Source organism: Bombina bombina, chromosome 12, assembly GCF_027579735.1.
Source record: "Bombina bombina isolate aBomBom1 chromosome 12, aBomBom1.pri, whole genome shotgun sequence".
Classification (NCBI taxonomy): domain Eukaryota; kingdom Metazoa; phylum Chordata; class Amphibia; order Anura; family Bombinatoridae; genus Bombina; species Bombina bombina.
The window spans coordinates 92,887,862-92,915,513 of NC_069510.1; the positions used below are offsets into that span (position 1 = coordinate 92,887,862).

Sequence of the window (27,652 nt, forward strand, 5' to 3'; positions counted from 1 at the left end):
CCAGAAAATCAAAACTTCTAAGCTCTTGTCAGGTACTTCATTCTGTTCTTCTTCCTTCCATAGCGCAGTCCATGGAAGTAATAGGTTTGATGGTTGCGGCAATGGACATAGTTCCTTTTGCACGAATTCATCTAAGACCATTGCACCTGTGCATGCTCAGACAGTGGAATGGGGATTATACAGACTTGTCTCCGACGATACAAGTAGATCAAATAACCAGAGATTCACTCCGTTGGTGGCTGACCCTGGACAACCTGTCACAGGGAATGAGCTTCCGCAGACCAGAATAGGTCATTGTCACGACCGACGCCAGTCTGGTGGGCTGGGGCGCAGTCTGGGAACCCCTGAAAACTCAGGGTCTATGGTTTCGGGAAGACTCTCTTCTCCCGATAAACATAATGGAACTGAGAGCGATATTCAATGCTCTCAAGGCCTGGCCTCGACTAGCAAAGGCCAAATTCATAAGGTTTCAATCAGAAATCATGACGACTGTTACATATATCAACCATCAGGGGGTAACAAGGAGTTCCCTGGCGATGGAGGAGCATCCGGGGGAGTGGGAACTCCATCTGGAAATCTTTGCCCAAATAACTCAATTATGGGGCATTCCAGACATTTTTCTGATGGCCTCTCGTCAGAACTTCATGGTCCCTTGTTACGGGTCCAAATCCAGGGATCCCAAGGCGACTATTGGATACAATAGTAGCACCTTGGATCTTCAACCTAGCTTATGTATTCCCACCGTTTCCTCTCATTCCCAGGCTGGTAGCCAGGATCAATCTGGAGAGGGCTTCGGTGACCTTGATAGTTCCTGTGTGGCCACGCAGGACTTGGTATGCAGACCTGGTGAATGTGTCATCGGCTCCACCATGGAAGCTACCTTTGAGACAGGACCTTCTTATTCAGGGTCCATTCGAACATCCGAATCTGGTTTTCCTCCAACTGACTGCTTGGAGTTTGAACGCTTGATTTTATCAAAGCGTGGGTTTTCAGATTCTGTAATAGATACTCTTATTCAGGCTAGAAAGCCTGTAACTAGAAAAATTTACCATAATATATGGAAAAAATATATCTGTTGGTGTGATTCTTTCCTTTCTACAAGAAGGTTTGTAGAAAGGATTTTCTGCGAGTTCTCTGAAGGGACAGATCTCTGCTTTATCTGTTTTACTTCACAAAAGGCTGGCAGCTGTGCCAGACGTTTAAGCGTTTGTTCAGGCTCTGGTTAGAATCAAGCCTGTTTACAGACCTTTGACTCTTCCCTGGAGTCTTAATCTAGTTCTTTCAGTTCTTCAAGGGGTTCCGTTTGAACCCTTACATTCCGTAGATATTAAGTTATTATCTTGGAAAGTTTTGTTTTAGGTTGCAATTTCTTCCGCTTGAAGAGTTTCTGAGTTATCTGCTCTGCAGTGTTCTCCGCCCTATCTGGTCCATGCAGATAAGGTGGTTTTACGTACTGAGCCTGGTTTTCTTCCGAAGGTTGTTTCCAACAAAAATATTAACCAGGAGATAGTTTTACCTTCTTTGTGTCCGAATCCAGTTTCATAGAAGGAACGTTTGTTACACAATTTGGACGTTGTCCGTGCTCTAAAATTCTATTTAGATGCTACAAAGGATTTCAGACAAACATCTTCCTTGTTTGTTGTTTATTCTGGTAAAAGGAGAGGTCAAAAAGCAACTTCTACCTCTCTATCTTTTTGGCTTAAAAGCATCATCAGATTGGCTTATGAGACTGCCGGACGGCAGCCTCCTGAAAGAATCACAGCTCATTCCACTAGGGCCGTGGCTTCCACATGGGCCTTTAAGAACGAGGCTTCTGTTGATCAGATATGTAAGGCAGCGACTTGGTCTTCACTGCACACTTTTACCAAATTTTTCAAATTTGATACTTTTGCTTCTTCTGAGGCTATTTTTGGGAGAAAGGTTTTGCAAACCGTGGTGCCTTCCATCTAGGTGACCTGATTTGCTCCCTCCCTTCATCCGTGTCCTAAAGCTTTGGTATTGGTTCCCACAAGTAAGGATGACGCCGTGGACCGGACACACCTATGTTGGAGAAAACAGAATTTATGTTTACCTGATAAATTACTTTCTCCAACGGTGTGTCCGGTCCACGGCCCGCCCTGGTTTTTTAATCAGGTCTGATGATTTATTTTCTTTAACTACAGTCACCACGGTATCATATGATTTCTCCTATGCAAATATTCCTCCTTTACGTCGGTCGAATGACTGGGGAAGGCGGAGCCTAGGAGGGATCATGTGACCAGCTTTGCTGGGCTCTTTGCCATTTCCTGTTGGGGAAGAGAATATCCCACAAGTAAGGATGACGCCGTGGACCGGACACACCGTTGGAGAAAGTAATTTATCAGGTAAACATAAATTCTGTTTTCTATTTTGTTGCTATAGAATAACATGTCAGCTAAGTTTTTAAACATTTTTAAAGGGACATAAAACCCAAATTTTTTCTTTCATAATTCAGATAGAACGTACAATTTTAAACAACTTTCTAATTGACTTCTATTATCAAATTGTATTTGTTTTCTTGTTATCCTATGTTGAAAAGCAAGAAGGTAATCTCAGGAGTGTGCACGTGTCTGCAGCACTAGATGGCAACAGTTTTGGAAGAATGTTATACGTTATAGATGGTAGCACTATTTCCTTTCATGTAGTGCACCAGTCATGCGCACGCTACCAATCTGGATATCTCTTCAACAATAAATAACATGAGAACAAAGCAAATTTGATAATAAAATAATAAATAAAATATTTTTATATAATAAATAAACTGGAACTTTTTTTTAAATTGAAAGCTCTATCTAATTCCCTTTATCCTATGTCCCTTTAAAGCTAATTCTTTTATGCTGCAACAAGGCTAATCGCTGTCATAATGTTAGTATAAATGGTATTGTTTTGCAGTTATTATATGATATAGCTAATGGGGGGGGGGGGGGATTATGGAGCATGGTGTGCCTTGAGAAGCCAGCAGGGTGCATTTCAAGTTCTGAGAATTACAAAAACATTTTTCAGAGCTTATTTACACGAAAAGGAAGGGCAAGAAATAATGAAAACATATTGCGAAGTTGTATTATTATTAGCCTTACAGAATAAAGGGCACAGGACGTCTCCTTATTCTCACCCTATTGCAGTATTTATATAAATGTGCTTCTTCATGACTTGCTGTGTTGCTGCTTTGGTTTATGTCGGAGGCCATGTGTGCGCTACCTGTGCCAGCCTTGACAGGTTTCCTCTTTGCTAGGTGTCCTCATTACGGGACGAGGTTTCAGCGCTACATGAACAGCTGCACGGAGCAGGTGCACAGGAACAGAACGGGGAGATGAAGGCTGGGGACATTATGCAGCTGCAGAAGGAGCATCGAGAGATGGCACAACAGATAGCAGAGAAAAACAAGGTAACATTGGGATTTGCATCTTTCTTCCCTTTAATGAGTTCCCAGTGATCCATTTTGCCTGCTCGAGTATATCAAATTGTTTACAAATAGCTAATTTCCTTTGTTTTCACATTTGAAATAACTGCTTTTGCCTGTCGTATGCCCATTTGCACTGGCTATTTCAGTACTTAAGTACTGGTTACAGAAAGGTTATGTAAACAGGAATGCTTTAGAAGAAAACATGTCGGCATTGGAGGTGGAATAGAGATGTATAAAAATGTTTCATTTCAGTTGTTATCCCAGACAGAGGTAAGATGAGGAACATTTTGTGTTTTATATAAAGTGGTGCAATAATCAGATCAGTTCACCTTAAAAGCTCTGCCCATTTTAATGGGTTGGGGTTTCAAGGAGCAATAATGGCTATTTCATATACAAATATAAATATAAAGGATCAATTTCCTATACATTGTGTACTCTGCAACTGGTATAATCATTTGAAAAAACATTAATAATGTAAGTACAATGTCCCTTTAATTAAAATAAACTTAAAGGAAACATCTATAGACGGTGTAATATTTCAAGAATATCCCCATATACTGCTCGACCAGCAGTCTCTCTGATATTGGCTCGTAGGGTTATTAAAGGGACATAAAACCCAAACAACGTTTCATTAATAAGATAGAACATACAATTTTAAACAACTTTACATTCTACTTCTTTTGTAAATGTTGTTTGTTTTCTTGTTATCCTTTGTTGAAAAGCAGCAGTGAAAGCTCAGGAGTGTTTAAGTGTTTGCAGCAATATATGGGAGTTCTGCAACAATGTTATACCTTGGCAAGAACACTAGATGGCAGCACTATTTCCTGTCAGGTAGTGCATGTGTTCTGTTGAGGACTCCAATTCCTTGAAAACTCCAATCTGACGTCACTTCCGGTAACTTCTGTTTTTACTATCTGTTTTTGCCTCTGTCTGGGGGGCGCACCGCCGATCCTCTGGCATACACCTCATGTTAACCTTGGGGAATGAGGCTTTGCCCCCCTTGAACCCCCCCCCAGGCAGAGGCAAAATATATAGTGAAGATAGGCAATTACAGTGCCCATCTCATTGGTTGTGAATCCTGTCACTCACTGAGACACGGACCAATCAGATGTATGGAATCACCGGAAGTGACGTCAGATTGGAGTTTTCGATGTATTGGAGTTCTCGATAGAACACATGCTACCTATCTAGATATCTTCAACAAAGAATAACAAGAGAACAAAGCAAATTTGATAATGGAAGTAAATTGAAAACTTTTTTTAAATTGTATTCTCTATCTGAATCATGAAAGAACATTTTTGGTTTTCAGGTCCCTTTTTTATTGTAATTTGTGGAAGCATTTCTTATTTAAAGGGACATGAAACACTTTGAGATTGTAATAAAACATGTTTAATAATGCATAATAAAAAATCTTTTGCAATGCATTTCTTTATTTATTTTGCTCTCTTTTCCTATAATTTATTAAAGGGACACTAACATTAAACTCTCATGATTCAGATACAGAATGCCGTTTAAGAGACTTTCCATATTTTACTTCCATTATCAAATTGTGTACATTCTTATTACATACACTTTTTATTAGGCACCAGCTCCTCTTGAGTTCACAGTATATATGTATAAGTCTGTGATTGGCCGATGGCTGTCACATGATACAGGGGCCAGCAAATTAAAGGAAATTTTGAAATTTGTTATAAAAAAAATCCTTTGCTCATTTTAAATTCAGAGTTAGTGCTATTGCATTGTATTTTGATTACGCATTTCTGTTTTATTTAATGGTCATTTAAGTGTTTTTATTATCTATTTTTTTATTATTTATTATCTGTTATCAATCTGTTTTTGAATGAGTAGATTACATTATTTTTCAAAAGTTCATAAAAATGTGACCAACCCATCAGTGTGACCTATTGTAGCTGGTATAGGAGAGCCCTTATTAGAGTTTATAGATTTTCATTTACAACCGTTTTTTAAACATCTTTGCAGCTATATTGGAGATACTCCACACCCATTGGCAAAATTAAAAAGCATAAAATGGAGTCGCAGGCAATTGCTGCTTCTGAACAGAAACTGCCACTGACCCGCTTAGTAGTGGTTGTTATTCGACTAGGGACCAGCAGTACTTTAACTATGCGTTTAACCACCTTGCTGAGGTTAAACAGTTGCAGAGCACTCGTATTAAAATGACATGTTGTAATGAATTAGAGCATGTCATTTTACCAATACAATGGCAAGTGTTCGCACTCAGCTGTCATGTTTTGCAAGACCATAGTAAAGCTGTGTATATACACGGTGTGTCCCTTTTAAAATTAATGTAAACTTTCACAAATCAGTGCCCAGTTTTTAAAAATACTATTAAAAACAGGGGCACTTTCATTTATGAAAGTTTGCATTGCAGTGGTGTTGTTAAAATACTTACCTTTTCTCCAACATAGGTGTGTCCGGTCCACGGCGTCATCCTTACTTGTGGGACACTCTCCTCCCCAACAGGAAATGGCAAAGAGCCCAGCAAAGCTGGTCACATGATCCCTCCTAGGCTCCGCCTACCCCAGTCATTCTCTTTGCCGTTGTACAGGCAACATCTCCACGGAGATGGCTTAGAGTTTTTTAGTGTTTAACTGTAGTTTTTATTATTCAATCAAGAGTTTGTTATTTTAAAATAGTGCTGGTATGTACTATTTACTCAGAAACAGAAAAGAGATGAAGATTTCTGTTTGTATGAGGAAAATGATTTTAGCACCGTAACTAAAATCCATGGCTGTTCCACACAGGACTGTTGAGAGCAATTAACTTCAGTTGGGGGAACAGTGTGCAGTCTCTTACTGCTTGAGGTATGACACATTCTAACAAGACGATGTAATGCTGGAAGCTGTCATTTTCCCTATGGGATCCGGTAAGCCATGTTTATTAAGATAGTAAATAAGGGCTTCACAAGGGCTTATTAAGACTGTAGACTTTTTCTGGGCTAAATCGATTCATTATTAACACATATTTAGCCTTGAGGAATCATTTATTCTGGGTATTTTGATATGATTATATCGGCAGGCACTGTTTTTGACACCTTATTCTTTAGGGGCTTTCCCTAATCATAGTCAGAGCCTCATTTTCGCGCCGGTATGGCGCACTTGTTTTTGAGGACAGCATGGCATGCAGCTGCATGTGTGTGGAGCTCTGATACATAGAAAAGTCTTTCTGAAGGCATCATTTGGTATCGTATTCCCCTTTGGGCTTGGTTGGGTCTCAGCAAAGCAGATTCCAGGGACTGTAAAGGGGTTAAATATAAAAACGGCTCCGGTTCCGTTATTTTAAGGGTTAAAGCTTCCAAATTTGGTGTGCAATACTTTTAAGGCTTTAAGACACTGTGGTGAAATTTTGGTGAATTTTGAACAATTCCTTCATACTTTTTCGCAATTGCAGTAATAAAGTGTGTTTAGTTTAAAATTTAAAGTGACAGTAACGGTTTTATTTTAAAACGTTTTTTGTGCTTTGTTATCAAGTTTATGCCTGTTTAACATGTCTGAACTACCAGATAGATTGTGTTCTGACTGTGGGGAAACCAAGGTTCCTTCTCATTTAACTATATGTATTTTATGTCATAAAAAAATTTAGTAAAAATGATGCCCAAGATGATTCCTCAAGTGAGGGGAGTAAGCATGGTACTGCATCATCCCCTCCTTCGTCTACACCAGTCTTGCCCATACAGGAGGCCCCTAGTACATCTAGTGCGCCAATACTCCTTACTATGCAACATTTAACGGCTGTAATGGATAATTCTATCAAAAACATTTTAGCCAATATGCCCACTTATCAGTGAAAGCGCGACTGCTCTGTTTTAGAAAATTCTGTAGAGCATGAGAACGCTGATGATATGGTTTCTGAAGGGCCCCTACACCAGTCTGAGGGGGCCAGGGAGGTTTTGTCTGAGGGAGAAATTTCAGATTCAGGAAACATTTCTCAACAAGCTGAACCTGATGTGATTACTTTTAAATTTAAGTTGGAACATCTCCGCGCTCTGCTTAAGGAGGTGTTATCCAATTTGGATGATTGTGATTATCTGGTCATTCCAGAACCACTATGTAAAATGGAAAAGTTCTTAGAGGCCCCGGGGCCCCCCGAAGCTTTTCCTATATCCAAGCGGGTGGCGTACATTGTTAGTAAAGAATGGGACAGGCCCGGTATACCTTTAGTACCTCCCCCCATATTTATAAAATTGTTTTCCTATAGTCGACCCCAGAAAGGACTGATGGCAGACAGTCCCCAAGGTCGAGGGGGCGGTTTCTACTCTACACAAGCGCGCCACTATACCCATAGAAGATAGTTGTGCTTTCCAAGATCCTATGGATAAAAAATTAGAAGGTCTGCTAAAGATGTTTGTTCAGCAAGGTTCCCTTCTACAACCAATTGCATGCATTGTCCCTGTCACTGCAGCCGCGTGTTTCTAGTTTGATGAGCTAGGAAAGGCGATTATTAGTAATTCTTCTTCTTATGAGGAGATTATGGACAGAATTCGTGCTCTTAAATTGGCTAATTCTTTCACCCTAGACGCCACCTTGCAATCGGCGAAAAAATTCTGGGTTTGCTATTGTGGCGCAGAGCGCTTTGGTTAAAATCTTGGGCAGCGGATGCGTCTTCCAAGAACAAATTGCTTGACATTCCTTTCAAGGGGAAAACACTCTTTGGCCCTGACTTGAAAGAGATTATCTCTGATATCACTGGGGGCAAGGGCCACGCCCTTCCTCAGGATAGGTCTTTTCAAGACCAAAAATAAACCTAAGTTTCGTCCCTTTCGCAGAAACGGATCAGCCCCAAGGGCTACGTCCTCTAAGCAGGAAGGTAATACTTCTCAAGCCAATCCAGCCTGCAGACCTATGCAAGGCTGGAACAAAGGAAAGCAGGCCAGGAAGCCTGCCACTGCTACCAAGACAGCATGAAATGCGGGCCCCCGATCCGGGACCGGATCTGGTGGGGGGCAGACTCTCTCTCTTCGCTCAGGCTGGGGCAAGAGATGTTCTGGATCCTTGGGCGCTAGAAATAGTCTCCCAAGGTTATTCTCTGGAGTTCAAGGGGCTTCCTCCAAGGGGGAGGTTCCACAGGTCTCAGTTGTCTTCAGATCACATAAGAAGACAGGCATTCTTACATTGGGTAGAAGACCTGCTAAAAATGGGAGTGATTCATCCTGTTCCATTAGGAGAACAAGGGATGGGGTTCTACTCCAATCTGTTCATAGTTCCCAAAAAAGAGGGAACGTTCAGACCAATCTTAGATCTCAAGATCTTGAACAAGTTTCTCAAGGTTCCATCGTTCAAGATGGAAACCATTCGAACACTCCTTCCTTCCATCCAGGAAGGTCAATTCATGACCAAGGTGGATTTTAAGGATGCGTATCTACATATTCCTATCCACAAGGAACATCATCGGTTCCTAAGGTTTGAATTCCTGGACAAGCATTTCCAGTTCGTGGCGTTTTCTTTCGGATTAGCCACTGCTCCTAGGATTTTCTCATAGGTACTAGGGTCCCTTCTGGCGGTGCTAAGACCAAGGGGCATTGCTGTAGTACCTTACTTGGACGGCATTCTGATTCGAGCGTCGTCCCTTCCTCAAGTAAAGGCTCACACGGACATTGTCCTGGCCTTTCTCAGATCTCACGGATGGAAAGTGAACGTGGAAAAGAGTTCTCTATCTCCGTCAACGGTTCCCTTCTTGGGAACTATAATAGACTCCTTAGAAATGAGGATTTTTCTGACAGAAGCCAGAAAAACAAAACTTCTAGACTCTTGTCGGATACTTCGTTCCGTTCCTCTTCCTTCCATAGCGCAGTGCATGGAAGTGATAGGTTTGATGGTAGCGGCAATGGACATAGTTCCTTTTGTGCGCATTCATCTAAGACCATTACAACTGTTCATGCTCAGTCAGTGGAATGGGGACTATTCAGACTTGTCTCCGAAGATACAAGTAAATCAGAGGACCAGAGACTCATTCCGTTGGTGGCTGTCCCTGGACAACCTGTCACAAGGGATGACCTTCCGCAGACCAGAGTGGGTCATTGTCACGACCGACGCCAGTCTGATGGGCTGGGGCGCGGTCTGGGGATCCCTGAAAGCTCAGGGTCTTTGGTCTCGGGTAGAATCTCTTCTACCGATAAATATTCTGGAACTGAGAGCGATATTCAATGCTCTCAAAGCTTGGCCTCAGCTAGCGAGGGCCAAGTTCATACATCAACCATCAGGGGGGAACGAGGAGTTCCCTAGCGATGGAAGAAGTGACCAAAATCATTCTATGGGCGGAGTCTCACTCCTGCCACCTGTCTGCTATCCACATCCCAGGAGTGGAAAATTGGGAAGCGGATTTTCTGAGTCGTCAGACATTGCATCCGGGGGAGTGGGAACTCCATCCGGAAATCTTTGCCCAAGTCACTCAACCGTGGGGCATTCCAGACATGGATCTGATGGCCTCTCGTCAGAACTTCAGAGTTCCTTACTACGGGTACAGATCCAGGGATCCCAAGGCGGCTCTAGTGGATGCACTAGTAGCACCTTGGACCTTCAAACTAGCTTATGTGTTCCCGCCGTTTCCTCTCATCCCCAGGCTGGTAGCCAGGATCAATCAGGAGAGGGCGTCGGTGATTTTGATAGCTCCTGCGTGGCCACGCAGGACTTGGTATGCAGATCTGGTGAATATGTCATCGGCTCCACCATGGAAGCTACCTTTGAGGCGAGACCTTCTTGTTCTAGGTCCGTTCGACCCACTCCAGCTGACTGCTTGGAGATTGAACGCTTGATCTTATCAAAGCGAGGGTTCTCAGATTCTGTTATTAATACTCTTGTTCAGGCCTGAAAGCCTGTAACCAGAAAAATTACCACATAATTTGGTATATCTGTTGGTGTGAATCTGCAGGATTCCCTTGGGACAAGGTTAAGATTCCTAAGAGTCTATCCTTCCTTCGAGAAGGATTGGAAAAAGGATTATCTGCAAGTTCCTTGATGGGACAGATTTCTGCCTTGTCTGTGTTACTTCACAAAAAGCTGGCAGCTGTGCCAGATGTTCTAGCCTTTGTTCAGGCTCTGGTTAGAATCAAGCCTGTTTACAAAATTTTGACTCCTCCTTGGAGTCTCAACCTAGTTCTTTCAGTTCTTTAGGGGGTTCCGTTTGAACCCTTACATTCCGTTGATATTAAGTTATTATCTTGGAAAGTTTTGTTTTTGGTTGCAATTTCTTCTGCTAGAAGAGTTTCAGAATTATCTGCTCTGCAGTGTTCTTCTCCTTATCTGGTGTTCCATGCAGATAAGGTGGTTTTGCGTACTAATCCTGGTTTTCTTCCAAAAGTTGTTTCTAACAAAAACATTAACCAGGAGATAGTTGTGCCTTCTTTGTGTCCTAATCCAGTTTCAAAGAAGGAACGTTTGTTGCACAACTTGGATGTAGTTCGTGCTCTCAAATTTTACTTAGCAGCTACTAAGGATTTCAGACAAACTTTGTCTTTGTTTGTTGTTTATTCTGGTAAACGGAGAGGTCAAAAAGCAACTTCTCCCTCTCTCTCCTTCTGGATTAAAAGCATTATCCGATTGGCTTATGAGACTGCCGGACGGCAGCCTCCTGAAAGAATCACAGCTCACTCCACTAGGGCTGTGGCTTCCACATGGGCCTTCAAGAATGAGGCTTCTGTTGATCAGATATGTAAGGCAGTGACTTGGTCTTCACTGCACACTTTTTCTAAATTTTACAAATTTGATACTTTTGCTTCTTCTGAGGCTATTTTTGGGAGAAAGGTTTTGCAAGCCGTGGTGCCTTCCATTTAGGTGACCTGATTTGCTCCCTCCCTTCATCCGTGTCCTAAAGCTTTGGTATTGGTTCCCACAAGTAAGGATGACGCCGTGGACCGGACACACCTATGTTGGAGAAAACAGAATTTATGTTTACCTGATAAATTACTTTCTCCAACGGTGTGTCCGGTCCACGGCCCGCCCTGGTTTTTTTAATCAGGTCTGATAATTTATTTTTTTTAACTACAGTCACCACGGTAACATATGGTTTCTCCTATGCAAATATTCCTCCTTAACGTCGGTCGAATGACTGGGGTAGGCGGAGCCTAGGAGGGATCATGTGACCAGCTTTGCTGGGCTCTTTGCCATTTCCTGTTGGGGAGGAGAGTGTCCCACAAGTAAGGATGACGCCGTGGACCGGACACACCGTTGGAGAAAGTAATTTATCAGGTAAACATAAATTCTGTTTTTCTTCTTCCAAGCCAGACCAGCGATTCGTCCGCCCACATTTCATCTCTACTTACGTCAGCAATGACGAATCCGGCTTCCTCCAATCACAGCTCCCCCCCCCCCAAGCAAGCATTTCCTGAAGCCATGCCGTGATTGGAGAAAGCCGGTTTCGTCATTGCTGTGCTAAACACTGGTCCAGCTTGGAAGAAGGAGAAGGGTAAGTATTTTAACAAAACCGCTGTAATGTAAAATTTCATGAATGAAAGTGCCCCTGTTTTTAATGGTATTTTTAAAAACCGGGCACTGATTCGTGAAAGTTTACATTCGCTTTAAAATGTCACAAAATCTGATTTCATGCTTTAGATGTATAATAAATAATTCCTCTCCCAGAGGCAGAACTTTTTTCACTTTCTGCAATGAGATTGTTTTAGTGAAACTTTTTCTGTAGGCTATTTTTAAATATAATTCAATTTTAAATTAGGCAGTTACACTAAAGCAGTTCAACTGCAGTGTGTTGTTTAACTGGAGAATAAAGTAATTTTAAAAGTTTTATAATATATTGCAGCAGTTGAATATTGGATTGCAAATTAGCTGCAGACAAACACATTGTAAAATGTCTCTTGAATAAATTGGTTTCCTTTTCTCTTAGGCTAACATAGAAATGTAGTAATAAAAAAAGATGTATCGCTCATACGAATGTCTTACATTCAGAAAAAAAGGCAAGGCTTTGCAGTCTGGCAAAGGCTAGGTGGCGGGTTTGAAAAAATCTGGGAACCAGTCAACAATCAATGCTCTGCTGCTTTGCAGCTCTCCTGGATATTTCACTGTTCACTTCAAACAGCACTTTGCTGTGGATGCAGTGTATTAAGGAAAACTTACACAGTGCAGCCAGAACACAGCTCTGTTTCAAGAGAAAAGCCCTGATGTGCCAGTTTTTAGAATGGTTACTCCCAGGGTTCTCCTTTTCTCAGTTCTTTATGCACTCTATTAAAACAGTGAATGTTAAGGCCAATTGATTTATTACATCATATTTCTGTTTGTTTTATTCTGAACTTATAAAGGATTGTATTGATGTGTACGATGTCACTGATGATAATGATAAGCTGAAAGGAGAAAATCAGAAATCAATGTGACCGTTTTCTTTCTTACAGACTATAAAACAGCTACAGCAGAGGATGGCAGAATTAAAGAAGACATTGCAAAAAGAGTTGGTGAGTAACATATACACTCCCCGGCATAAACCAATCTCTATTAAAGATCATTTGTATTAAAGGGACACTCAAATCAAAATTAAACTTTCATGAATCAGATAAAGCAGCAATTTTAAACAACTTTACAATTTACTTCCATTAACAAAATGTGCAGTCTGTTTATATTTACACTTTTTGAGTCACCGGCTCCTACTGAGCATGTGCAAGAATCCACAGTATATATGTATATGCATTTGAGATTGGCTAATGGCTGTCACATGGTACAGGATGAGTGGAAATAGACATAACTGAAATTTGTCAAAAAAAAATCTCAAATTCAGACTATTGCATTGTCTATTATGCATTTGTTGTTTATGCAAAACGACTGTATTTACTGTCCCTTTAAGAGCTAGACTGAGCCGTACATAGAGACAGCCTGTGGTAGGGTTGTAAATCAAAGCAAGTGCCTCTATGTTTAACAAGTTAGAAAGCAAAGATACTAATTGTAAAATGATCAAAGTCTGTATTGTTGTCTCATAAATGAGTCTTTATTGGTGGGTACAGAGGTTAGCATTAAAGGGACACTGTACCCCAAATTTTTCTTTTGTGATTCAGATTGAGCATGGAATTTTAAGCAACTTTCTAATTTACTCCTATTATCACATTTTCTTCATTCTCTTGGTATCTTTATTTGAAATGCAAGAATGTAAGTTTAGATGCCGGCCCATTTTTGGTGAACAACCTGGGTTGTCCTTGCTGATTGGTGGATAAATTCACCCACCAATAAAAAAGTGCTGTATAGAGTACTGAAATAAAAAAAAGCTTAGATGCCTTCTTTTTCAATTAATGATAGCAAGAGAAAGAAGAAAAATTGATAATAGGAGTAAATAAGAAAGTTGCTTAAAATTGCATGCTCTTTCTGAATTACAAAAGAAAAAATTTGGGTACAGTGTCCCTTTAAAGGGACATGAAACCCATGATTCAAATAGAACATACAATTTTAAACAAATTTCCGAATTGCTTCTATTATCCAATCTTCCTCATTCTCTTGGTGTCCTTTGTTGAATAAGTAGCAATGCATTACTGGGAACTAGTTAACGTATTTGGGGAAGTTCAAAAAGAAACAACTTGTTTTCTTGCAAAATGAGCACTTAGAAATGCTCAGTGTAGCCACTGCTAGACAAGAGAGCTGACATGCAAAGAACTTAAAGGGACACTAAACCCAAATTTGTTCTTTCATTATTCAGATAGAGCAGGCAATTTTAAGCAACTTTCTAATGTTCTCATGTTATCAGTTTTCTTGGTATCCTTATTTAAAAAGCAGAAATGTAAGCTTAAGAGCTTTTCTTCCGGGAGAATGGTCTCTCTTACCCAGATATGTTTTTCATCTCATCTGAATAAATAACTTCCCAGGGGCCTATAAAGGTCCGGGAATCTTCAGGCGGAAGTAGTGTATGCATTGACATTTCTTTGGAATGATCTTTTTGCCTATTTCTTTCCGCCTCTAGTTCTTCTTCCAAAATTCTTATGGAGTATTTGTTTGTTATGCTGGTAGCTCCAGCATGGCCTCTCAGGTTTTGGTATACGAATCTCATTCGGATGGCCAGTTGCCAACGTTGGACACCTCCATTTAAACCAGACCTTTTCTTTCTCAAGGCCATTTTTTCCATCAGGATCTCAAATCATTACATTTGAAGGGATGGAGATTGAACGCTTGGTTTTTAGTCATAGAGGTTTTTCTGACTCATTGATTAATACTATGTTTCAGGCTCATAAATCTGTCTCTAGAAAGATTTATATTGAGTCTGGAAGACCTACTTTTCTTGGCATTCTTTTAAAATTCATAGAATTTTATTATTTTTTCAGGTTGGTTTGGATAAGGTTTTGTCTTCAATTCTTTGTTAGGACAAATCTCTTCTCTTTCTGTTCTTTTTTCACAGAAAGATTGCTAATCATCCTGATATTCATTGTGTTGTACAGGCTTTGGTCCATATCAAGCCTGTCATTAATTCAATCTCTCCTCTTTGGAGTCTCAATTTGGTGCTGAGGGCTTTACAGGCTCCTCCGTTTGAAACTATGCATTTTCTGAACGTTAAATTACTTTCTTGGAAAAGTATTGTTCCTTTTGGTTATTTCTTCTACTAGAAGAGTTTTTGAGTTATCTGCTCTTTTTTGTGAATATCCTTTTCTGATTTTTCATCAGGATAAGGCAGTGTTACTTCCTGATATTCATCACTTTTTTCAGGTTTTGATTCGTATCAAACCTGTCATTAAGCCAATTTCTCCTCCTTGGAGTCTTAATTGGGTTCTCAAGGTTTTTCAGGCTCTTCTATTTTGAGCATATGCTTGCTCTGGACATTCATTACTTTCATGGAAAGTATTGTTCTTTTTGGACATCTCTTCAGCTAGAACAGTTTTTGAATTATCTGTTCTTTCTTGTGAATCTCCTTGTTCTGATTTTTCATCAGGATAAGGTGTTTTTTTGCTGTCCTCATTTCAATTTTCACCTAAGTTGTGAATTCTAACAACATTAGTGGAGGAATTATTGTCTTTTCCTTGTGTCCTAATCCTAAGAATTCTTTGGTAAGATTCTTACATTCTTTAGGATGTGGTAAGAGTTTTGAAATATTATGTTGAAGCTACTCAGATTTCAGACAGACTTCTAGTCTATTTGTTATCTTTTCTGGTTTTAGGAAGGTCAGAAGGCTTCTGCCATTTATTTGGCATCTTGGTTAAGCTTTTGATTCATCATGCTTATTTGGAGTCGAATTATTCCCCGTCTCAGAGGATTACGGCTCATTCTACTAGGTCAGTTTCTACTTCCTGGGCTTTTTAAGAATGAAGCTTCTGTTGATCAAATTTGTAAAGCAATGACTTGGTCTTCTTTGCATACTTTTACTAAATTCTACCATTTTGATGTTTTCTCTTCTTTAGAAGCAGTTTTTGGTAGAATAGTACTTCAGGCAGCTGTTTCAGTTTGATTCTTCTGCTTATCATTTCAGTTATTTTCATTATTAAAATGGAAACTTTTGATTTGGGTAGTGGATTAATTTTTCAGCGGAATTGGCTGTCTTTATTTTATCCCTCCCTCTCTAGTGACTCTTGCGTGGAAGTTTCACATCTTGGGTATTTATATCCCATACGTCACTAGCTCATGGACTCTTGCTAATTACATGAAAGAAAACATTATTTATGTAAGAACTTACCTGATAAATTCATTTGTTTCATATTAGCAAGAGTCCATGAGGCCCACCCTTTTTTGTGGTGGTTATGATTTTTTTGTATAAAGCACAATTATTCCAATTCCTTATTTTTTTGATGCTTTCGCTCTTTCCTTATCACACCACTTCTTGGCTATTCGTTAAACTGAATTGTGGGTGTGGTGAGGGGTGTATTTATAGGCATTTTAAGGTTTGGGAAACTTTGCCCCTCCTGGTAGGAATGTATATCCCATACGTCACTAGCTCATGGACTCTTGCTAATATGAAAGAAATTAATTTATCAGGTAAGTTCTTACATAAATTATGTTTTTCACTGCTGGGTTGCACACAAAACTGGCCTAAGAGGTAACATTGGTTAGGTCCCATAATTCCGTTGGTCTATGGATGCGCTGTCAAACGGGTAATCTAAGGTTTATGAGTAGAGTGGGTTTATTGCTAGAGTTTCACATGCGCTGTAATGTTTCAATACGTATAAACACAGCTTGTTGCCATGACTTCTATAGAGAACAATACTCGAGGCAGTAGGCAACGAATATGTTGGGTATGTTCCAGTAGCATTATCTTCTTTGGGTCTCCTGTGCTGTGTGATCGTCATTTTTCCCTGGAGTAAACTAAATATTCAGTCCTCTTCCTGTTAGAACTTCCTTTGCAGTCTTCAGGTTGTATGCTCTATAATATGAGGTGTAGAGGTTACTATCTCAGCTACTATATCCATAACTGTTCATTTAATTACCTACTCTGCAGATATGTATTACAAGTTGCCCCTATTTAAATGTGCATGATAAGCAAAAATAGTAACAAAACGCGTGGCTTATAAACTTTCACACCACTTAGTTTAAAAATAAAATTGCATACACAAACAATGGTTCATCATTACTACAACAATCCAACGCGTTTAGTTTATCCCCTGTTAGCGACACTGGATGCCTAAAAACAGGTTCATAGTTTACATGTCTGCTGGTTGTTTTTCTGGCTTTATAAATTGAAATACATAAAGTGAGTAGGCTAGAGAGCAATGGTCCTTAAAGGGACATTTTAACACCAGAATTTTTGTTGCTTAAAAAGAAAGATAATCCCTTTATTACCCATCCCCCTGTTTTGCATAACCAACACTGCTATAGAAATATACTTTTTACCTCTGTGATTACCTTGTATCTAAGCTTCTGCAAACTGCCCCCTTATTTCTGTTCTGTTGACAGACTGGCATTTTAGCTAATGAGTTCTCCCTCCAGGGTAGCTTCACATGCATGCGCTGAATGTTATCTATATGAAACACATGAACTAATGCCCTCTAGTAGTCAAAATGCATTCAGATTAGAGGCAGTCTTCAAGGTCTAAGAAATTAGCATATGAACCTCATAGGTTTAGCTTTTAACTAAGAATACTAAGAGAACAAAGCAAAATTGCTGCTAAAAGTAAATTGGAAAGTTGTTTAAAATTACATGCCCTAATTAAATCATGAAAGTTTTTTTGGACTTGACTGTTCCTTTAAGTACCCCTAACAGGCCAGGTTTTCAGTATAGCTGAACTAAAGCACAGGTTAAATAATCAGCTGATGGATGAGAGCAGGTTGGTTACCATGAATACTGATCAACTGATTACTTCACCTGTGCTCTAGTTCAGCTATAATGAAAACCTGAACTGTTAGGGGTAATTGAGGACTGCAGTTGAGAAACACTGGGCTAGAGCATGTAAGATCAGTTCTCTCCTGTGCTCCAATAAAAGGTGTCTTTCTTTGTAGAAAATAAAACCGGAGCCCGAGGTTAACGAAATGCGTGAGAAGCCGAACTCAGAAATGTCAGCTCCCGCCTCTCTAACGGTGACTAATAACTCTGACCTGAACGATTCACGGGAGATAAACTTTGAGTATTTGAAACATGTAGTGTTAAAATTCATGTCTGCGAGGGAGACGGAGGTAAGGAATGCACAGTACATGTAACTGAATGATTGTGTTATTTGCATAACTAAGATGAGGAAATTTAACTTTCTTATTGGCCAAAAAAATAGGGAAATTTGCTTCAACTCTTGTGAAATCATTAGCAGTGTGTATTGCTGAATCAATGAGGGCACTAATCAGTCACATGGGGTAGGTTTTGGTTTAAATATTTTAACTTTTGTGTGCAGTGTAGGACTAAATCTCAGGATAAACTCATCCTTAGCCAGCTTAAAACCTCTTGGCAAGAGAATGTGAGGGCAGGCTCTGGTCTGTGTACACAGCTACATATTGACACTAATTTACGATGGTGTACTAATGTACAGATTGTTCTGGTTCTGTGGGGTATGAAAGACCTGAAAAGACAGACTAAGAGCTGTAAATTGCATAGACATTTTAGCATATAAGATTAATTTCCTTCCTAAGATAGGGAGAGTCCATGGCTTCATTCCTTACTGTTGGGAAATACAACACCTGGCCACCAGGAGGAGGCAAAGACACCCTAGCCAAAGGCTTAAATATCCCTCCCACTTCCTCATTACCCCAGTCATTCTTTGCCTTTGGTCACGTTAGGAGGTGGCAGAGAAGTGTCAGAAGATTTGGAGAGTCCTGAAAAAGGGTATCTGCCCTTCGAGATAGGACTGGAGTTTTAAGTAGTCATGTCAACCTCTCAGTGAGAGTATTGATGAAAGTTAGATTCTGGAGATGCATGGAAAGTTTTTCTGCCAAACCATTCAGACTACTGCTAACATCTCCTAAGCAATCAGTGTTGACGAGTTTCACTGCCTGCTTTCTCTCACTCAAGTCTATGTCAGGAGCGCTGCTATAAGACTGTCACACTTGAGAGGCTGTGTTTCTGTTCCACAGCATGGATACTGGAGGTAAGATTGTTTCAATTTTTACACATAAAAACGCTATAAGAGGGTCACAGTGTGTAGCTCCTTTATACTTTGATAGTATCCAGGGTTAATATCCTCTGAAGGGGTTTATTGAACAGTTGAGGTTAATTAATCAGTGTAATAATTATTTACATGCTTCTTTGTGTGATTTTTTTTTTCCCTGGGCTGATAGACTCTGTGTTTTTGGCTGGAACAAGCAGGTTTCACTTTTAAGTTTCACTTTAGTTTTTGAAAGTATTCCACAGCTGCTATTACTTGCTGTACTTGTAATAACAGGGGAAATACTGTCTTGCACTCCATGTGAACTGGTGTGGTCTTTGTTCATTTCCTGCATTCCGGCTGAGACTTGAACCTGAGGAGAGCGTTTCCTCTGTTAACTGTCTTGGTCTAGGAGGTGGGGAGTGCCCCAGCCATTGGGAGTATAAAGGTGCAGTTTACTATAATAAAAAATGCTTTTATTTGTGTCCTCCCATGGGTATAACCTGAGCTATGGAGGACTCTGACATGTTAGAAGGTACTCCTTCTGTACTAAATCATACCTGTATGATATATTGTGAGGAGGTTGAGGTTTTTCCGCCCACTCAATTATGTTCCACATGGTTTAACACCATTATAAAGTCTAAGAAGGGAGACAAGCCTGCTAAGGCTCTTAGTCCCTCTGAGCCGTATACCTCTCAGGACTCTGCATCCCATGAGATTACTACCCTTGCTACATTATCGACTCCACATGCAGTTCCCCATAGCACATCTAATCCTCCATCCGGAGGGGGCCTTCTTCTCTCGGACTTTGCCGCGCAGTTACAAACGGCGGTGTCTGCGGCCCTCAGGGCATTACCTCGCTCTAACAAACGCAAGAGAAAGGTTAAACATAGCTCTCCTGACCCGGAGTCATTTAAATATTTATTGGATTTAGCTATTATGACAGTTATCCGATTATGAGTTAACCTTTTTAGCTTCAGAGGGTGAACTTTCTGGGTCGGAGTCCCTTAGCGTCTAAACCTCCTGCGGAGGAACCGTCCTCTAGATTTAAAATTGAGCACTTGCGTTTTTTATTAAAAGAGGTTCTGTCTACGTTAGAGGTTCCAGAGGCCGAGCTGCCTGAAGAACCTATGATACCTAAATTAGACAGAGTTTACAAAGACAGAAAAGTTCCTTTGACTTTTCCTGTGCCGGTTAAGATGGCGAATATTATTAAGAACGAATGGGAAAGAATTGGGTCTTCCTTTTCCCCCTTGTCCACTTTTAAAAAGTTTTTCCCGGTACTAGGGGACCATTTATCAAGCTCCGGATGGAGCTTTGAGGGCCCGTGTTTCTAAAGACTGCTGCTCCATAACCTGTCCGCCTGCTCTGAGCAGGCGGACACACATCAACGGAAATCAACCCAATCGAGTACGATTGGGTTGATTGACACCTCCCTGCTGGCGGCCGATTGGCCGCGAATCTGCAGGGGGCGGCGTTGCACCAGCAGCTCATCCACCTTAAGAATGGGGCTCCATTCCTAAGGTGGATGGTGCTATCCCTACGCTTGCTAAACGTACTACTATACCTCTTGAGGATAGTTCTTCGTTCAGATAGCCGATAGATAAGAAAATGGAAACCTTTCTGAAAAAGATGTTTCAACATACAGGATTTTTGTTTGAACCGGCGGCTGCAGTTGCTGCTGTTGCCGGAGTGGCTTCCTACTGGTGCGACTTTTTGTTGGAACTCATTGAGGTGGAGTCTCCCCTCGAGGATATTCAAGACAGAATTAAAGCTCTGAGAATTGCTAATTCTTTTATCTGTGATGCGAACATGCAAATTATTCGCCTAAATGCAAAGTCCTAGCCCACGGTGCACTCTGGTTGGAGTCTTGGTCTGCGGATATGAATTCTAAATCCAGACTTCTTTCTCTTCCCTTCAAGGGAAAAATTTTATTTGGTCCAGGCCTGGAATCCATTATTTCTACTTTTATCGGAGGCAAGGGTGCTTTCCTACCGCAAGATAAGAAGAACAAGTCTAAGGGACGACAATCTTCTAATTTGCATTCCTTTCGTTTTGACAAATCCCAACGACAGCAATCCTCCTCCAAGCCCGAGCAACCCAAAAGTACTTGAAAGCCGGCTCAGTCCTAAAATAAATCCAAGCAGTATAAGAAGCCAGTCGAAAACAAATCGGCATGAAGGGGCGGCCCCTGATTTGGGATCAGATCGTTTAAGAGGCAGACTGTCTCTTTTTTTCAGATACCTGGTTTAAGGATGTACAGGATCCTTGGGTCCTGGAGGTGGTATCTCAGGGATACAAGATATACTTCAAATCTCATCCGCTAAGGGGCAGATTCCTTCTCTCGAATCTGTCTACCAGAACAGAAAAGAGGGATGCCTTTCTAGGGTGCGTTCGGGATCTATCCTCCTTAGGAGTTGTTGTCCCGGTGCCTGTCGAAGAAAGAGGTTTGGGGTTTTATTCAATCATTTTCTTGGTCCCAAAGAAGGAGGGCACTTTCCGCCCAATTCTGGACCTAAAGTGCTTAAACAAATTTCTCAGTGTCCCTTCCTTCAAGATGGAGACAATAAGTTCCATCCTTCCTTTAATTCAGGTAGGCCAGTTTATGACCCCAATAGATCTGAAGGACGCTTACCTTCATGTTCCAAACCACAGGGAACGCTTTCAGTTCCTGAGGTTTGCATTCCTGGACCAGCACTTCCAGTTCATTGCCCTTCCATTTGGCCTAGCTACTGCTCCAAAAATCTTTACGAAGGTTCTGGGGGCTCTTCTAGCCGTTGCCAGAACTCAGGGTATTGCAGTAGCCCCATACTTGAACGATATTCTGGTGCAAGCACCATCCTTTCGTCTTGCGGAAGAATGATCCAAGTCCCTTCTCAGTCTTCTTCGATCACATGGATGGAAGATTAACTTGGAAAAGATTTCTCTTATCCCAAGTACCAGGGTGGAATTCCTGGGTACTATAATAGACTTTATATCCATGAGGATATTTTTAACAGACCAGAGACGTTGCAAGCTAACTTCGGCATGTCTTGCCCTCCGGACCTCCTTCAGTCTCTCTGTGGCTCAGTACATGGAGGTGATTGGTCTCATGGAGTACTGCATGGACATCATTCCTTTTTCCAGGTTCTGTCTCAGACCTTTACAACTGTGCATGCTAAGACAGTGGAACGGCAATCATTCATATCTGTCTCAACAGATTGTATTATGAGCAATTTTCAAGGCCTTGAATGCTTGGCCACTTCTAGGTTCGTCCCAGTTTATCAGATTCCAATCAGACAATATAACCTTGATGGCTTACATCAACCATCAGGGGGAAATGAGAAGTTCCTTGGTGATGAAGGAAGTATCCCTGATTCTGGAGTGGAGTGGGCGGAGGCCCACAGATGTTCGCTATCAGCGATCTACATTCCGGGTGTGGACAACTGAGAGGCAGATTTTCTCAGCAGGCAATCCTTCCATCCAGGGGAATAGTTTCTCCATCCCAAGGTGTTTGCAGAGATATGCAGCAAGTCGGGGATGCCAGAAATAGATCTCATGGCTTCCCGTCTCAATACCAAGCTACACAGGTACGGGTTGAGGGATCCCCAAGCGGATCTAACAGATACAGTAGCAGTGCCCTGGAGGTTCAAACTTATATATCTTTTCCCTCCATTACCGCTTCTTCCTTGAGTGGTGGCCCGCATCAAGCAGGAGCGGGTATCAGTAATCCTAATGGCTCCATCATGGCCACGAAAGACGTGGTTTGCAGATCTAGTGGGGATGTCCTCATCTCCTCCGTGGAAGTTACCTTGTCGCAGAGACCTGCTGATACAAGGTCAATTTGTTCATCAAAATCTAGATTCTCTGAAGCTGACTGCATGGAGATTGAGCGCTTAGTTTAGCCAGGAGAGATTTCTCTGAGAGTGACATTGATGCTCTTATTCAAGCTTGTAAACCAGTTACTCAGTGTATCTACCACAAGGTGTGGAGGACTTATTTATTCTGGTGTGAAGAGCGTGGTTTTTCCTGGCACAGAGTTAAGGTTTCCAGGATCTTATCTTTTTCTCCAGGATGGGTTGGAGAAGGACTTTTCTGCTAGTTCCCTGAGGGGTCAGATTTTGGCCATGTCGGTTTTATTGCACAAGAGACTGGCTGAGCTCCCAGATGTGCAGTCCTTTGTTAAGTCTCTGATTAGCATCAGACCTGTGTTTAGATCTGGGGCTCCTCCTTGGAGCCGAAATCGGGTTTTGCAACAGGTTCCGTTTAAGCCTCTGTATTCCGTTGACATTAAATTCTTATCTTGGAAGGTTCTTTTTTTATTGGCTATTGCCTCTGCGCGCAGAGTTTCTGAGATCTCTGCTTTGCAATGTGAGCCCCCGTATCTGATTTTTCATGCAAATAAGGCAGTTTTAAGTTCTAAATTAGGTTTTCTTCCTAATGTTGTGTCAGATCGCAACATCAATCAGGAGATTGTGGTTCCTTCCTTGTGTCCTAATCCTCCTTCATCGAAAAAACGCTTACTTCACCATTTGGCTGTGGTTCGTGCCTTGAAGTTATTTTTTCAAGCTACTTAGGAGTTTAGACAATCTTCCTCTTTGTTTGTTGTCTATTCTGGGAAGCGTAAGGGGCAGAAGGCTACTTCGACTTCCCTATCTTTTTGGTTAAGGAGTGTAATCCGCTTAGCTTACGAGACAGCGGGACATTGTCCTCCTGAGAGGAATATGGCTCATTCAACTAGAGCCGTGGCTTCCTCTTGGGACTTTAAGAACGAGGCCTTTATGGATCAGATTTGTAAGGTGGCTACCTGGTCCTCCTTACATACTTTTTCAAAATTTTACAAGTTTGATGTTTTTGCTTCGGCTGAAGCAGCTTTCGGGAGAAAAGTTTTGCAGGCTGTGGTTCCCTCAGAATAGGGTCCGCCTCTTCCTTTTTGTTCCCTCCCATTATTCATTGTGTGTCCTGATATTTAAACATTTGGATGGGGTGTCTTTGCCTCCTCCTGGTGGCCAGGTGTTGTATTTACCAACAGTAAGGAATGTAGCCGTGGACTCTTCCTATCCGGAAGGCAAAGGAATTTACCTTGTAAGCATAAATTATGTTTTTATACACCACGCTGGTTCCATAAAAGGAATTCTAAGGCATCTTTGGCCAGTTGTATTTGCTTTGCAATTCTAAAAGCTTATGAGGCATTTGAAGAAGGAAGACCACATAAGGCCGTTGTTATCATTAAGGGCTTAGTATAATGGAACTTAGTTTGAATAAGTGTTTAAAGTAGTCGTCACCAGGTTCTGGTTAGCTTGATAGGTTGCTTCTTACAAACAGCATTTAGAATGAACATAGACTGTGCTGTGATCCAAATGAGGTGTGTCTCTCGTCACCCTTGCATTCATATGCACATTGGTACCTGAATATTATACCAGTACAAATTCTAAATTCCAAAGTTTTTCACTAAGATTTAAAAAAAAAAAAAAAAAGCAAAAATGACTATTTTCTCTGTTTGTAAGTCACAAAATTATTAAAACATGATATAAAACTACCTTTAGTTACATGTATAAGCTGTATTGTGATTGTTTAATATTGCCTAAATGACATAAGATAGTGTTGTTTAAACTTGGTTCCTTTCCCTCTCACAATTGACCCATTTTAAAGTGATAGTAAATCCTAGCGATGATCTTAGCCAATAGTGTGCTAGCTACCCGCCATAATGCCAGCTGGGCCGCACATTATTGGCTAAGAGGTGGAAAAATAGCATTCTGCCGTGGGCTACCTAAGGCGCTCAGCGCGACGAACACTGCAGACAAATAAAGGAACTTTCAGCATGAAGTATTTTATACTAGGATTTACCATCACTTTAAATATGCAAATATTCCAAAATTCAAACCTTTTCTGGTCCCAAGCAGTTTGGAGAAAGGATTTTCTACCTGTACTACGCATGTGACAAAAAAAATTATATTTAATTTATTAATTTCTTGATACTCAATGTAGTGCCATATAAAGCCTTACCAAGGAACAATTTCTTATGCTTGGTCTGTTTCTCAATGATATGTTAAGGGTCCATTCTTCTATTTCCTGTCTGAAATAGGTCCTAGTTTGGCTGTATGTGAACTGAAACCTTAATCTAAAGGGTATTTGGGCTGTAAACCCACCAGGGATAAAAACGTCAAAACTGAAATGTGCATGGTTGCATTTCAGTTTAACATAGAAGCATTTTGGCCCTATACTTTCATTAGCAAAAATGCTCCTAGTAAAAGTTATTGCTGGTTTTCAGTGGTATATGCACATATGCCGTGAGGGCCGTGCACCAGTATTAAAGCTTAGAAAGCAGGTGGTGGTGTGTATTGTGTCTGGGAAGACTTAATTTGTCTCATATAAGCCACTGCTGAATCTGAGAATGTAATATTTTAATATTGGTACATGGGGCCTTCACAACTTATGTGCGTATGACGCTGAAAAAGTGATAACTTTTACTAGAAGCATTTTTTGCTAATGGACATATATTGTGAATGCTTTTTAGTCTTGACCTCCGTGTCCCTTTAAATATGGTACAACTTGTGGCTAAATTAATTTATTAGCTACTATAAACCTGATATAACGAGCGGCTGTATGACAGGATTAATAACATGTAACTGAGCTTTTATTCGCATGTAACATATTTATTTGTGTTATGGAAATATATGAAATATTTTCCTGAAAAAGCTTTTCTTTCTGTAGATATGGAGAGTCCACAACGTCATTCAATTACTAATGGGAATATCACTCCTGGCCAGCAGGAGGAGGCAAAGAGCACCACAGCAAAGCTGTTAAGTGTCACTCCCCTACCCATAATCCCCAGTCATTCTCTTTGCCTCTGTCAATAGAGGAGGTGAAGTTTGGTGTCTGAAGAAATGAATTCCTTTTTCATGTACTTTTCCCTGCAAGCAAGGATTTGGGTTTAGCTGAGTCCACATCAATCTTTTCAGTAGAGTAGTGGTGACTTTTAAGCAGTTGGGAAGTTGTGATGTAGTCCTTGCTTTTGTTTCCTAACACATTGCTGCCCATTTTTCCTGAAAAATGTTTTCCTGTATGAATGAAACACTTCTGAAGCCAAGGAGCAGTTTCATTTCTGAAGCTTAGAAGTGCTGTCATCTTATAGAATATATAAAGAATGAATGATTATTACTAATCACTTTATTTCACTGGTTTTCAAACCTGTCCTCAGGCCTCCCCAACAGGCCAGGTTTTCAGGATCACCTTGGATGAGAGCAGGTAAAATAACCATGTTTACTAATCAGCTGGTTATTTCACCTGTGCTTCAGTATAGATATCCTCAAAATGTGGCCTTTTTAAGGAGGTCTGAGGGCAGGTTTAACAACTAGTGCTTTATTAGAACAGGTAACTCAACATTGTGTTTTTTTAGGCTTTTCACCTCATCAAAGCAGTGTCTGTATTGCTGAACTTCTCAGTGGAAGAAGAAAATCTGGTGAAAGAAACTTTAGAATATAAGGTAAGCGGTGCTCACAGTTATAACACGCTCATCATACTTTTTACTTAAAGGGATATGAAACCCAATTTTTTTCCTTTCATGATTCAGACGGAACATACAATTTTAAACAACTTTCCAATTTACTTCTGTTATCTAATTTGCTTTGTTCTCTTGGTATCCGTTGTGGAAAAGTATATATACGTAGGCTACTTGCTTATTGGTGGCTGCACATATATGCCTCTTCTCATTGGTTCACCCATTGTGCTCAGCTAATGGTGCATTGCTGATAATTCAATAAAGAATACCAAGAAAATTAAGCAAATTGGATGATAGAAGGATCAATTGGAAAGTTGTTTAAAATAGTGTGCTCTATCTGGATCATGAAAGAAAAAAAAATTGGGTTTTCTTATCTATTTAAGTTTATCTCAGTATTTTTAAGTTTTCTTAAACCTTTCCAGTATACATTTGTTTTTAATGTAATTTTTATGACAATCAATGTATCCTATTCACACCAAACCTTTTTGTATTACATGATATTACCTGTGTATATATAAACACATTGTTGCAATGTCTTCATTCCCCTCTAGAGGGCAGCAATGATCATATGCACGTCTATACAATCTGTAAGATTTCCATGATTCAAATGGATGTTACACTCTATCTTGAATATAGAGAGCATTATGTAAATGTGTATAGATGTATATTTAAATATATAAATATATATATGATGCATGTATATAGCTCACTGACTGGTAAGGACTCCCCCTGCTTTATGGGTAGATAGTGACTCACCTTACAAGCATTAAGACGTCCATTTTACAAAAAGATAAATTATACGTTTTAAAATTTCTTTTTCTAGATGCAGCAAGTTCATGCATTTTGTTTCCCTTTAAAGGGACACTTAAAGGCCATAATACCCAAATGTTTAAATACTTGAAAGTGATGCAGCATAGCTGTAAAAAGCTGACTAGAAAATATCTCCTGAACATCTCTATGTAAAAAAGAAAGATATTTTACCTCAAAAGTTCTTCAGTAGCCACCTCCCATTGTAAAGGATTTCTAAGCAGCATTTTAGTGTGTCTGTCCTGGGACAGCTTAGGGGATGAGCCTTGTGAACTCTCCTATTATTTCACCAATCAGGTAAAGGAAGCTTACTATGAAATCTCATGAGAGTTAAGTGAAATCTCATGAGTTAAGTGAAATCTCATGAGATCACAGTAAGAGTTCATGACCTCAGCACTGCTGATGCTGATTGGCTGCTGTTCATTTCTTAATTTTTTTTATTTTTACCTGCAGCTGGGAGCAGGTGAAGTATAACTTTTTACACAGAACTTACTCTGCTGAGCTGAGGAGATTGTGAG

General features: G+C 40.5%; 1 protein-coding gene across 1 annotated transcript in view; it reads left to right on the forward strand.

Annotated features, from left to right (window-relative positions):
* Positions 1 to 27,652, forward strand: part of GOLGA1 (golgin A1) — a 165,907-nt gene that overhangs the window by 128,805 nt on the left and 9,450 nt on the right. The window contains exons 20-23 of the mRNA XM_053695664.1: positions 3,251 to 3,403; positions 12,777 to 12,836; positions 17,778 to 17,951; positions 26,226 to 26,312. Of these exons, the coding sequence (XP_053551639.1) occupies positions 3,251 to 3,403; positions 12,777 to 12,836; positions 17,778 to 17,951; positions 26,226 to 26,312 (474 nt within the window). The remainder of the gene's footprint in view (positions 1 to 3,250; positions 3,404 to 12,776; positions 12,837 to 17,777; positions 17,952 to 26,225; positions 26,313 to 27,652) is intronic.